Below are 14,087 nucleotides of genomic sequence, written 5' to 3' on the forward strand. Positions count from 1 at the left end.
CAATAATCAACACTGTGATTACCAGAAATATTTGTCACATTGTTCATATTAGGTTCATTTGGGGCTATTAGTTAATAGTAATGCTATTTCTGTAACTCTTTAAGTTTCCCGCCTTTAAAAAATCATTACTTTTAAGAAATACACAGCATAAAAAAGCTATTGTTGCTAAGAATAGGCAGAATATAGTAATGGAATAGCAAGTTAGTCTTGTTGAAGTAGTTATTTGTAATCTTCCCATGGTAAATGTTGGGTTTGCCACTTACATTGGTCAATAATCTTGATGTCACTTCAGTAGAACTCAGGAAGTTAGCCTACCTTGTGTTTCTTTGACAGAAAAGGAAAAGTATCACATAGAAACACTAAGCACCCTAGTTCCAGCAGGATATACAGCTCTGGTGCATATTTTGAACAAACTACAAGGTTGACTTTGCAGGACCGTCTCCCAAAATGGATATGCTCAGTGTTTTTGTATGCACAGATTTGACCTCTTGGCAAAGAGGTGAGTTTTATGGAAAAAAATGGTGAAAAAAGGAATAGATATCTGTTCATACACAATGTGGAAAAGTAGTAAACATATAGCACATGTAAGTTGATTGGATGAAAGCCAGCTTAACATGTAATTATCTTTGAGAATAGAAAAACAAAACATTTTTCCATAGTTTTATATGCAAAGAAATGTCTCTCTTCTGGCTCCAACCATACAAAGGAGTAACCTAAATACTTTAGCAATGAGAGGCACATGTCAAATGCAATATCAGTATTTCTGGTACAAATGTTCAGGAGCATGTGTAAATTGACAAATGAGAATTCTTTTCTTGGATAAGCCAGCATGAATCAAGAGTAACTTAGAAACTCAGTTTAATACTGATAACTGAGATGAGAATTTGTTCCAAGAATTCATATGCAATAACATATCTGTATTTGACTACAGTCAGTGAATGACAGAGAAAAAACATTCATGAATAATAATGTAAAGTGCTTTTGTTCACAGTAGGCAGAATTGAACACAAACCTTTATAATCACTTACTTTACTTTTTCCCGTAAGTCTTAAAGGGTGCACAAACTTTGTGAATTAAAGTGAATTTCACCTATTAGGAAGATCAGAAAGCTTACTGTTTCTGTACTCTACTTAAATGTGTAAATGTATGCATACAGAAGCGAGTCAGTATTTTACTGTGTATAATACCCCAGTGAAAACTAAATCAATTTGTTTTTCTCCTTCAAAGTATAGATACTATTTTATAAATGCCTTTAAATGATGGACTGATTTGCTAACCAGAGCTTTGTTTCTGACATGCAACACAAAGATAAATACATTATAATGTCAAAATGCTGCTTAATCTATAGTTCTACTGCCTTAAAAAATGCATTACTTTCAGAGGATAATTCTGAAATTAATTTGCCATCTATACTGTATGAAGCTCCATGTGATTATTGGTATATTTTTACCAACGCAAAGCCTATATTTTCCCAAAGGCAATGCTGCATCCTGTGGGGACTTTTTAGCCATTAATAAGTCAAACTAATGCTAACTAATTTAGTGCTATCATGACTGGCAAATTATGGAGATACCATACTGGCGTGCAATGCTCCAAGCAAGTGTAACAACCCTTCACATTTGTGGCCTGCTTATTTCTAATTACACATGAAAACAAGGAGCTAGCATTAGTTATTTTATGGATTCACTTAAATAGAGGTGAATTTCTTAACTAGTTGCTAAACCTTTTTTTTTAAACATGGTCTTTCCCAGATATTTATTTTCAAATGGCATTTGATAAAAATAGCTATTTTATATATTCTGCTAAATAGTTATGTTGTTTATACTAAAGTTCAAGCAATAAAGTGTCACTCTAGAAAATAATAATGATTCTTAATCCTTTTTTTCAGATAGACAGTTACATATGTTTTATATAAAAATTATTGCAGTTCATTCAGACTGTAAAAGCAAGCTAAGATAGTCTTGCTAGTTACTTTCGAATGCACTGTTTTCATTCTTTTCATCCTTCACATCAAGATACATTATATTTGGAATTTCACTCATATAAACACTGTATTAGTGGGTTGCTTATAGTACCGTATATTTAGGTGATATGCCCTAGTTAAAAACTACTTCTTAGAAGTAGCACAGTATTTCTATTTCTTCCCTTTTTCAGGAATAATTGCTGAAGATTTGTGTATTTAAACCTGTGGTCCATATTTGTGCTTCTGGAGGCTGGAAGAACTAAACACCACAAACCCCCTTTTTCAGACAAGACAAATAGCTAAAACTGGCCTTTCCGTCTAGCTCATTTTCATACAACTAAGGGGAAAAAGATAAAGTCTATATGACCAAGCATATTTTACCAATGTGCTGATGAATAATTATTTCTTAAAAACAAGTGTATTCTGTTGATGTAACCAAAATGAACTCTACACATTTAAAAATGTTTATTAATTTTATCACATTAAAATACATCTGAGCTACTACAAGAGTGCAAATATCACAGCTGTTGACACTCTGTTGCTCCATATGTGAAACTCTTGTTGCACGGAAGACAGTGAATTCCGTTACTGGGATTGTATGATCCTGGGCTGCAGACAACTTTGGACAAAAAAAAAAAAAAAAAAAAAAAGATTGTGAAATTTAAATTATATTGATAAAAGAATTACTTACATTTGAAATGTTTAGAATGTATCTTTATCTATTTGAAAAAGATCAGATTTTTTCCAGCATTCTGTTAGTTGATGATGAAAAAACTTTATACATTTTATACATCTACTTATATATATATATTCTATTACACTGTATTTTTGTGTTCAACACTTCTCACTGCATCTACCTATAGGTACTTTTTCCACTAGTGAAATCTTAATATGGTTTATATCTGATAATGTTTTAACTAAACTACTGTAGCTACTTGTATAAATAATGCAAGATAAAGCTGAAATTTAAATTCTGATAACTATTAAGAAGCAGCACACAAATAATCCATCAAACAAGCAGAAATTAGTGTTTGACATAGAAAGTGTCTTTAATTAAATGTTTTTTTCCAGTTGGTTCATGTTATGCCATTTGATGAAGTTCATACAGTCATCTGAAGAATGACTTTATTCTTCATCTATTCACAAAAAACTAACTCAGCATTAGGTTCTACGCAGAAGAAAGCAGAATTGAAGCTATTTGATTATGCCTATCCTGAACCTTACTTCATTTTGGCAATGGTAGCCTTTCTTTAGGATACATCTTACTTTTATCAGCATTAGTATTCAGCACGCAAAGGTATTTAAGACTTCACTTCCTTTTGCAGAGCTGGTACCTACCTGGTTATTGGGTTTTGCCTGGCTTAATAATGACTCCATAGTCACTACAGAAGAAATCTTCAGCAGGATTTACAATATTTTGTCTGCTTTACCTTAGTTTACCCCTGATCCTCAGGGGCTGTCATGAGCTTGTGTAGCATTTTTTGCCACTGCTATTGACTGAAGAGGGTTTTAGAGTTCTTACAAAATTTGAGAGAGGAGTCCCTTGTAGATGACATTAAAATCTTGTATTTTAGTACATTAGCACAGCGGATCAAGACAGCTTTACTGGAATCATAAAGCTTTACAAACACATGTAAGCAGAGGCATTTCCCAGCATACATATCAATCTGCTTGTGCACCAGAGGAATTCTTTTTTTTTTATTGCAAATTGTAGTCACACTTCTAGTAAATCCTTCAATATTTTTGCTTTATTTAACTGGAGCAAGGTAGACTTCTCTTACAATGGGATTGTAAGTTGATTGTAAGTTAATTTCTTTGTAGCATGATCTGTTTGTTATGTAGGGGAAAGCATGCAAAGGAGAAAGGAATGTGAAGTAGGTGACCTGTAGTCAGTAGTGTGTAGATACTCAGACAGCTCCTTGAAAATGTCTTTAACCAGTAAATACAACTTGTCTCAATCTTTTTCACTGAATGTAAACTTCTACTGGTACACTATCACTCTGAAAGTATAAACATCTTAGAAAAGTAATCTATCTTTACAGCATATTTTATGGACTAGCCATTTCACACCTCACCAGTTTAAACGCATGTAACATTCTAATTTGTTTTGTATCCTATGATACAAACACTGAGCTAATGATATTTTTGACTCTCTCCTGATTTTTAGGACTGCTTCAGTATTGTTTTGAATAATATATTGAATAATATATTATATATATTATATATATATATTGAATAATATATTTCCTTTTGAAGTTTCAAGTTATTACATTTCAAAAATGTAATCACCTTACTGGGTGAAGGAACTGAAGAAAATAAAATTAGAACTATTACATTCAGTATCTAGTCTATTAAAAATCATCTTCGAAAATGAAGCTACGCAGAATAATAATACAAGACAAAAAAAAGTAATTCATGAAGCTAATATGAGTTATGTTATCAAGTTGTCTCTCCAGAAAAGCCCTAGAAAATGTAAGAAATTTTGTACCATATTAATGTCATGGCTGCATCCAACCAAAAAGCAACTGAAAACAAGGAGTATTTTTAAAAGCAGGAAAAAACTTATATTTAAAGATTTTGTTGATGTGTGACTCAATCAACTATGTTAAGGAAACTTTACTGCTGGATTATCTCTCATGCAGCAGTTACCTAAACATTTTAATTAACTTATCCTGGAATACTGTGCTTCATTTAACATAAAACAGGTCTTTAAAAGTAGAAGAACATTAAAATTGTGAGAAATTATATGAAATATTTTCTAAGATGTTTGGACTCATCAGTTCTGTATATTGAAGACCGCTTTACAGAGGCAGGAGGCTAAATGGAATTATTAATCAGTAGTGACTCCTCCTCTGGAAGTTATGGCCTCTAGAAAATCACTCAGTAAAGGGTTCTGCCTGAGGCTAATAGGTTGGTACCTGATGAACAAGATTTTGATATGTTTCACCACTGGACAGTGCTTTGTGCCAAACAGATTTCTCTAAAGATATGTATGTCACACAGTGACTAATCAGGTTAACATGGTTGCCTGACTGATTCACAAAGAGACTTAGACTAGAAAATGGGAGCAGAAGATGAGACAATAGCTCAATCTTTAATGCTGTTTTAATATAAAAGCAGAAGGGAAAAAACAAATGAGGATACAGTACGATATGAAAGAATGTGAGACCGGATTATGGGGACCAAATGAAAGCAAGTTCCAATATCGGAGATTTAGATTGATAGATGATATGGTAAGTGAAAGGGTTACATTTAGTGCATAAACTGTGTGATAGCAGTATGAAAGAAATGACGCATTGTGCATGCAGCACTGGGCAACAGCATGGAGAAACCAGAACTACTAGAATATAACAGGAGACTAAATACTAATACTATAAAATAACAGATACAACAGAACAGGAGTAACTGAACATTCACCTGTTTTTCTGTATAAGAAGTAAAAATAGAGTAGATCTGTATATGAATTCTGCAGAAGATATGCATGCTCTATTTCATCTTTTTTCCCTGTTATTGTTAGCCTACCTTACAACCTTTCCAGTTTTGTCTTCTCCTTATTGAGACCAGGAGCCTAGAAATGCACTATTCAGCATTTAATGCACTTAAATTAAAAAGTCTAAATACTATCTTTTCAGTGCTCCAAAACAGAAATGGCATATGAAAGGGTAAGACTATCACCTGAGGTCTGCAACAAAACTGTGGTGCTACCCTATGATTGGTGCTAACCTATGACTGGTAAGTAAGAAATGTATTATAGAATTTCAGAAAAGGAAAAAAGAATCCAGGAAATTACAGATCAGCTGATCAGACTCCAAGACTACATAAAGATTTCATGAATGAACATTTAAGCACATAAAGGTAAGCTGAAAATGATGCAGTTCAGTGTGGTTTCATAATAAAGATGTCTAATTAATTTGAATTTGATAAAGCAGCACATGCAAATGTAATACATTATGGAAGATTAGGATTAGAATAAAAATCAGAAAAAAAAAGGCAGTAGTAAATGATGCTTCAAAAGGGAACTAAGGGTTAGAGAGGAATTGCTAAAGGGATTACTCATGAGCTTACTCTTAGACAGATCTTATTAAATATTTTCACTAACAAGGTTATCACAAGTCCCAGTAAACTGTGCTGATGACACAAAACTGGGAGATGCTGTCAATAAGGACAAGATTTAAATAGGCCGGAAGAAATAAAGAATGAGAAAGGCCTGCAAATTTGTTTAAAGAGATCTGTGAGCACTAAGTCAGAATGAAAAGGGGAAGCAGAGTACTGGTGCATCATTTTAGGACCAAAATAAAAAGCACTAATATTGTAGAAAGTAGTGGTAAGAGCTCATCTGAAATACCATGAAATTCTAGTCATCCTTGTGCAAGAGAATTAAACTCAAAATGCAGCATATGAAATGAAGGTGGAGGAATGCAGACTCTTATGAAAGCAGACTGAAAGTGGATGACTTGTTCAGGTTATAAAACAAGGGAAAAATCTATTTAAGCTAAAGAGCTCTATATCAGGATAAATGTGTAAGAAATGTCCATGAATAAATTTAGACTGAAAGCTGGATCTCTAATTATGAAACAAGAGCAGCAATAGAGAGCAAACATCCCAGATAGTTTTAAGATGGACCTTAAAACTGTATTAGCAGGATTACACAACCCGTTTCCTGCAAGAGCAAGGGGAATTGCTATGGGATAACCCAGAAAGTTGCTTGTTGCCATATTTCCATGGAAACGTGTTTATCAAAATGTTGCCATGATTAAATGTATGTTTCAAAAAGATCCCTCCCTTTCCAAAGGGTGGAGCTATGTAAAATTTCTGTCTAGTACCAGGGGCGAAGGAGCATGGCAGATGAGAAAAAAGTGTTAATGCCCACTATTGATGTTAAACACCATTACAGCTAAGAGTAAAGTTCTATTTTAAATTTAAAAAGGAATACAAATTAGTCTGGAATGAAGTAATACTTCAAATTTAGTTTGAGCTACTAGAAGCTCAAATACTGGTAACTATATATATTTACCTCATGTTTCTGAACTTTTCTTTTTGAAAAAGACTGCATAGGTTAACAACAAAATTATTTTAAAACATAAACAGCACTTTCTTCTTAAATTATTAAAATATAATCATCTTGTAATATGCACATATGGATTGCTAAAGGCTGTTGTGTTAATGGGAACTAGCCTTTGCCAAAGGGAAAGAGAAAAGGAGGAAAGCCCATGACAGAACTAGAGTCTGTGCATAACAAAACTTCCTAAAAGGAAGAGACCTTTTCTAAAAGTGATTTTTATGTCCCTTTCCTTGAGATCATATACAACAATGATGTACAATAAATGTAATAAATTCTATATGTATTTAGCCCTTCCAAATGATCTATTACATTTTGCTAGAAGGCATCCATCAGCAAATTTAAGTTTCTTCTTGTAATGAGAACAAATTGGGGGAAAAAATCACATGTAGAAACACTGCCCATGTCCTGCAATTTTATAGTTGTCTCATTATGTTTTCTATTTTCTTGTATAATCTTAACATTTCTTTTTAAAGTGTATTTCATTCTCTAAACTGTCTTTGAAATGTAATCCAGTATTTTCTTTCACCATCAAAAGCTTGACTACAGATTTATTCTGTATGTGTCTGTCTTCTGTTGATCCTTTGAGACTTCCGCCTGAAGATTTGGGAATCATATGAATGATGTTTTGCAGGGGTGAGGGGGGATATTTCTTAAAATAATGATCCAATTCTTAGTGTCTATGGAGAGTGATCTTACTTGTTTTAATATGTAGACTAGTGTAAGTAAAATTATCAGAATTCAGTCCACCTTTTTCCATTTTATCCCAAATGGATCACAGATATTTACAAATTTAACTTTCTTTTGCAAAGTTATGTAAAGAGACTATTTCATCTGTGACTGTCACTTTATTCAGGGCTGAAATGTAACATTTAAGTTTGTTAAGTTTGTAGGAAAGCACTGCATTAGTAGCCCTGCTTTTATAAATTTAAGAACAAAAATAATTCAGTCTTGTTTGTCTCACCTGAAAAATAGCACTTCAAAGGTAGTTTGTCAGGTTATGGACTTTTCTTGTGAACTCCAAGGAAAAAGACTTAATCTGATTGATTTTAATTTAAACTGTCCCTAGAAATCAGGGGTTGGGCTTAAGATCTAAATCAATCAGATCAGTAACAAGTATTGGTTACCTGGACAGACCTGACCAGATCAAATTCAAACCAGTATGGCTGAACAATTTGATGAAGTTGAAGAGCAAGTACTCAATCAGTGCAAAATACATCTTAATAATATTAAATACTTTGTATGATAAATTTGCCACATACCGCAACAATCTGGGCAGTCAGGATGTCTTACAGGATTCATTCCATATCCTGGATAGCAGCGATCAACCCATACCATTTGCAGAGTACCTTCAATGTAGTATATTTCAGGCAGTGGTTCAGAACCGTTCCTTGTAATTTCTGCTTGTTGCTTAAAAAAATTCTCTATGAGGTATCTTGCCTAAATTGAAAGAATATTTTTTCAAAATCTTTGTAACAAAGAGGTAAAAATACACAAAAAGACCAAAGAATGTGCTTATGAGCTAGGACTGGCACAAGATTTAAATAATGCACTACTAAATCTTTTGATTATACCTGATAGGTGGAACAGAAACAGCAGGACAATATGGTATTCTTGGATACATTATTTTTAATTTAGATAAATTCTCATCAATTAATACAATGTCTCTGGAAGTGGTCAAGACTCTATAAATAGAATCTGAAAGTTAATCAATGGCAATTTTGCCTACATTATACATCTGCAGCCCAAAATCAATAGCCTTGTGGCTTTCCCACCTACATAAGTACAATTATTTAGGCCCATTTATATTTCAAAAATACCTTCCATCTATGTTACCTGTCTCCATTCAATGAAAAGAAAATGCAAAAATTTTCTTAGAACCAAGTAAACTAATGAGATTATTATATCAATCAAATGTAATAACAGAAGACTATTTTCCTTACTAAATGAGATTTGCAGAAATACAGTCCGAGATAGCAAAAACATTATTTTCAATCAGTGCAGAACTAGCAGCATAAAATTATAGAAAAATTAGGATTCAAGTAAGCTTAACAGTATCAGTTCCATGTCCCAAGCCAAAGGCAACATATGCTTTTTAAAAGTTCATTTTATCTGGATTTTTTTGACAGCTCTTTATAAAATGCCTTCCACTGGAATATTAAAGATATTAAGTCATCATATTTAAATTAAAGATGTGAATTATAAACTGTCTAAGAGAGATAAAATATGTAACAAAAAATAGACCCATTAGCAACCTGAAAAAGTCTGACAATAAGAACTATCAGTGCTGTATCACCAGACAGTTGTTCACAGGGATTAATTATATATTTAAAAAACTAAATCGAAAAAGAGGAAAAAAACTTCAATAGGTTTGCAAAGTCCAGTGCATACACAAATTACAAAAATGGCAAGAAAAAATCTGTTTCTGCAATCTTAATTTGACCCTCCTGTCTGTATGAAAAAAGATGAACTTTGAGCATGAGCTTTTACCACAAAATTTGGATTTTTTTCAATGGGCAGGATGAAAGTTGCTTAATGAATACCAAATATTTTAGACTTCCTAGTCCCTCCAGCAGAATCCCAAAGCATGAATTATGTACCTGCTCTTTCTTGACAATGGAAGGGAAAGGATAGATGCTTCAAAATGGCATTCAAAACCAACACTATACTGAACAGATAGAGCACCTAAAATTGGTGTAATACGAGGGAGTTTAGAGGAAGTCCACAGAAACACTAAGGTCAAGATTGTTTTGAGATCTCCTTTCTACTTCCCTCTAGGGCCTTAGTCCAAATTGCAGGACAATATACCCAGGATGCACAGAATCTTCTTCTGAATGTGGGCACATTAAAAAAAAAAAGAAAGAAAGAAAGAAAAAAAGACTCTTCTAACCAGCTATCATCTCTTTGCAAAAATGACCCAGAGAGAACCAAGCCCTAAACCTTCTATGCAGCAGCATATAGAAGACTTCATCAGCATGTTTGTGACATGAAGCATGTGTGAACTTCCTTATGGATTGTGTTATGGAGCAGCTAAATGTGTGGAGGACAAGGCAGGAAGATGACTGCCAATGCAAAGATGCATCTTTGCACTTCGCTAAATAGTATCAGAAGGCTATGACAGCAGCAGTATTTATCCTCCATGCATCAATAACTTCCTTCCAGAAGATCCTTAGCAATCATCTCTCCTCCTAAGATATTTTCTGTGAAATTCCACCCTTTTCATACCCTGCCTTCCTCTTTTTCTTTACTTCCTCTGTTCTAGGAGAAGATATGTCTTCCTTCTGTCCTTTCCTCCCCATGTTTTCCTTTCCCCTCTAGAATATCCCTGTTAATTCTTCTGAATTAACAGCTAGGGCATTCACATAGAAAGCGAGAGTCTGGTTTCTGGTTCTCTACTGTAAGTGCCAAAAGTCTGCAAGCAGATAAAATTTTACCAGATCAATAATAGGATCACTTTGAAGTGAAGGAAAGGCACTCTCCATTGCCAGAGAGCATGTTAAATGTTTATAAGTCAGTACATGTTCAAAGCTTCCTGATTGTCCTGCTACTAGTAAAATACTCCCAGTATTTTACTTCTGTGTAATTATCTCACTGCCTGTTATGAATATCAACACTGTTCTCAATACAGACTGATAGTGTGATCTGCCTTATCCATAAGGCCAACAGGACGTTCATAATTTTAACTAACAAAAATTTTATATCCAATTGTTCATTTCTAAATTTAGTAAAGAAAGTATATTTTATGTTGATATTATACTTTTTTATTAGAGTAGCTTATTCCTGATAGTTGCCTTTTTATTCCTCTATCTACTGTACCTTGCTTAATCTTTCAGATGTGTCACAAGTGCTTTGCTGACATGGTCTGTTGTTTTGTTCTTTGTCTAATGAAGCAACTGTAACAACATACAGTCTATTTACAGAGGAACAAATTCAATGAAGTCAACACCAAGCTTTTTTTTTTTTTTTTTTTTTTTTTTTTTTTTTTGATTTACTGGTTTAAGATGCTGGTCATCTCTGATGCAAGTATGTAGGAATTTCTTCCACAATTCAGATGTCTGATTTGCAGCAATGTTTTTAAAAAAACACATTACTGAATCTTCTACATCTAGTTTTCAATATATTTCAATATTTCATGGAAGCTGACATTTAATTGTAAATTCTGATGACACAGAAATGTGTAATCTTGAAAGCTTCCCAAATTTGTAAATATTTGAATCCTTTCAATAGAAATGTTACCCCCTCTATAATTACCTGTTACCTGCCTGTCATTGTGTTCCTATACAGATTCAGTCAGCCAGGAACCCCTACAGTTCAAGGTTCGGGCTATTTCTGCAAGAAACTTGTATTTTCTCTCAAGAACAATCAGGACAATATCAAGTGCTCTCAAAGACACCACCCTCTCACCCCACTCCACCCCACTCTGGCAAGGCAGGGGGAATAGCACAGTATGATGGAACAGAAAGAATTACTTTAGCTACTAGTTTTTCAACCTGGTTGGATTCATGTGGAATGTGATTTCTTCACAGATACGTCTGCTGGAGCTTTCCTCCTCTTGCACCTCAATTCCTGATACTCACCCACTCAACCCCTTCTATTCTCATAGAAATCCCTATGAGACATTGAACTGAAGGAAGATTTGAAGTATGGATAGAGGAAAAACACATAGTCACATTTTAGTAATCCATTTGCATGGGTCCATTTCCTGACCAATTAACAAGTACAAACACATCATGGTGAAGGCCTGAGAAACAGTTAACTAAGTGGCTGAAGGACTGCTTTCCAGAACTGGCATTAGGTTTAGGAACCATATATTAAGAGTAGAACCATCTGTTAATGTGTGACTTTAACTCCTTTATAATATAAGCTTTAAACACCTTTGTAATGGAAGTAATTCTGAAACACCAAATGCTGCTTAGAATGCCAAAAGTATTTTATTAGGCCTCAAGCTACTTAAGAATCTGTAGTTTACCACTGGCATGAATCAACCTTTAAATCCACATGAAACTCTAACTGGAGAGTTTCTCCTCCTAATGCTCAAACATTGTGCAATGCATGCCTATTGGCTAAATCTCATTATATAGTCTCAATAACCCTAGAATTAATCTAAACTGACTATCCTATCAGTAAGGAGACTCTTCATGTATGTCAGTGCTATTTATTACAAATGCAGTCTTCAGGGAATCATGATAGAATAATAATTTGATTGTTTCTGTGGGCAATTATATTTAGTTTTTAAGAGGGGAAAAGGAAGTGTAATTGGTATACTTTGTTAAGAAAGAGTCTATTCAAATTGCACGTCTTGATACATAGTGACTAATCTAATATGAAATGTATCAAAACCAGTGGCCTTTCCAGAGTTGAAAGAATTAGAAACTAAGTTCAGGTAATTACTAAAGATGTTCATCTGTACATTCAGCTCAACAATTATAATACTTTACTGTATTTCTAATTAATTCTTAATTCTTTGGGATTTAGATCTTTTAATAACATAAAGTACTTCAGATGAACTACCCATTGTTTGGGAGTGCTTTACAGTTACTTTCAGACCTCATTCACAACATACAGGAGTTAAGACTTTCATGTGGTTTCAGCGTTCAGAAGGAATATTCTGAAAGTCTCAGAAAGAACGAAATATCTCCTCTGGACTGAGACCACACTAAGATTTCTGAGTTCCACAGTTCTTGCATTTAGTGAAAAGCTGGTAATAGAAACATTTTATGAAAACAAGTGAAAACGTACTTTTAATGATTGAACTTTACCTGAGGAAGGTGAATGCCTAAGACACTGTGAGCTCTTCACAGCCAGTTATTTATGTATAAACATACCCAGATATCACCTATCCTAAAATTTTATACTTAGTACTACAAACATTATTACTACTTTCTGAAGCTCGGAAAGTATCCTTAAATATCCTGTAATTTAGCAACATATGCCTAAACCATGTACTTGTTTGCTTTTAATCATTATAGAAGAAAACACTTAAAATACCAAAGCCAATCCAATATTTTTGGCAACTCAGTTTTACTCAGGTCTCCTTTAGGCTCCTTTTGCTTTTTCTGAGGACAATTAAAAAACCTGAAAATTATAAAACTTCCCTCTTCTATTGTTGCCAGTTAAAGAAGGGAAGGTATGGAGATTCATCTCATTTAACTTTAGTTGTTGAATAATTAGACATCCAGTCTTAGCCCATCATTTAGAAATTGTTTGTAGTGTAGTGATCTAGATGGGTAGATGAAAGTCATCTAGGGCATTAGGAAATGCACTTTACTGCTTTTCTTCCCATGGTGGTGTGCAACGAGGGACATGATAATGTTTTATGATATAAAAATAAAAAATGCACTGATCCACCCCAAACTGAGAAGTTCTAAAACTGCTCTGAAATAACGTAAAAGGCATACTTTTGAGAAGCTCAACTTATCTTTTTGCTATTGACATGAATTTCACATACTTTGATGCACTTTTACAATCTAGAAACTTTATTAAACACGTACAATATTTTCTGCATATAAGTAGTAAATATATTCCACTAAAATAATTTTCATTAACTATAAAATTGTTAAACATTCTTTAAAAGCAAGATAGATTTTACCTGAAAATGTAAAGAAGATTTCATTCTGTAGACCTGCTCTCTGCATTTTTACATGATGACATTCTGACTTAATTAATGTAACCTCACAAGAAAGTTCAGCAACAAGTTGGCTTAGCAACTGAAGCAATGTTTTCTCAAAAGAAGAATTGTAAATACTGTTGCAAGGGGCTGCATGATACCGGACTGTAAACTCATAGTAATAATTAGGATCGGAATAAGCTGCAGGAAAAAATGTAGAAGACGATAAGACCCATATATGAAGTAAAAAGTAGAAGGTAATTTCTGTATTTGAAAATAAAATTGCCTATTTAAATCTTTAATTTATAAACAAAATTTTTTTGCACCCCCACAGAATTTTTAATGATAGACTGATGTATGCTGGGCCAGTTGGAAACATATAGAGATTTTTACAAATCAACAGCCTTATTTATATCCATGGGTAAGTCTTACTTTTATTAGTGGGATTTTTTTTTTTT

At 33.6% G+C, this 14,087-nt stretch overlaps 1 protein-coding gene across 1 annotated transcript in view; it reads right to left on the reverse strand.

Moving 5' to 3' along the window:
- Positions 1 to 2,419: 2,419 nt before the first annotated feature.
- Positions 2,420 to 14,087, reverse strand: part of ZPBP (zona pellucida binding protein) — a 31,385-nt gene continuing 19,717 nt past the window's right edge. Inside the window, exons 5-8 of the mRNA XM_064505474.1 lie at positions 13,612 to 13,830; positions 10,839 to 10,915; positions 8,285 to 8,462; positions 2,420 to 2,582 (exon numbers count right to left, since the gene is read on the reverse strand). Coding sequence (XP_064361544.1) covers positions 2,482 to 2,582; positions 8,285 to 8,462; positions 10,839 to 10,915; positions 13,612 to 13,830 — 575 coding nt within the window. The 3' untranslated portion in view covers positions 2,420 to 2,481. The remainder of the gene's footprint in view (positions 2,583 to 8,284; positions 8,463 to 10,838; positions 10,916 to 13,611; positions 13,831 to 14,087) is intronic.

Source organism: Dromaius novaehollandiae, chromosome 2, assembly GCF_036370855.1.
Source record: "Dromaius novaehollandiae isolate bDroNov1 chromosome 2, bDroNov1.hap1, whole genome shotgun sequence".
NCBI lineage: Eukaryota > Metazoa > Chordata > Aves > Casuariiformes > Dromaiidae > Dromaius > Dromaius novaehollandiae.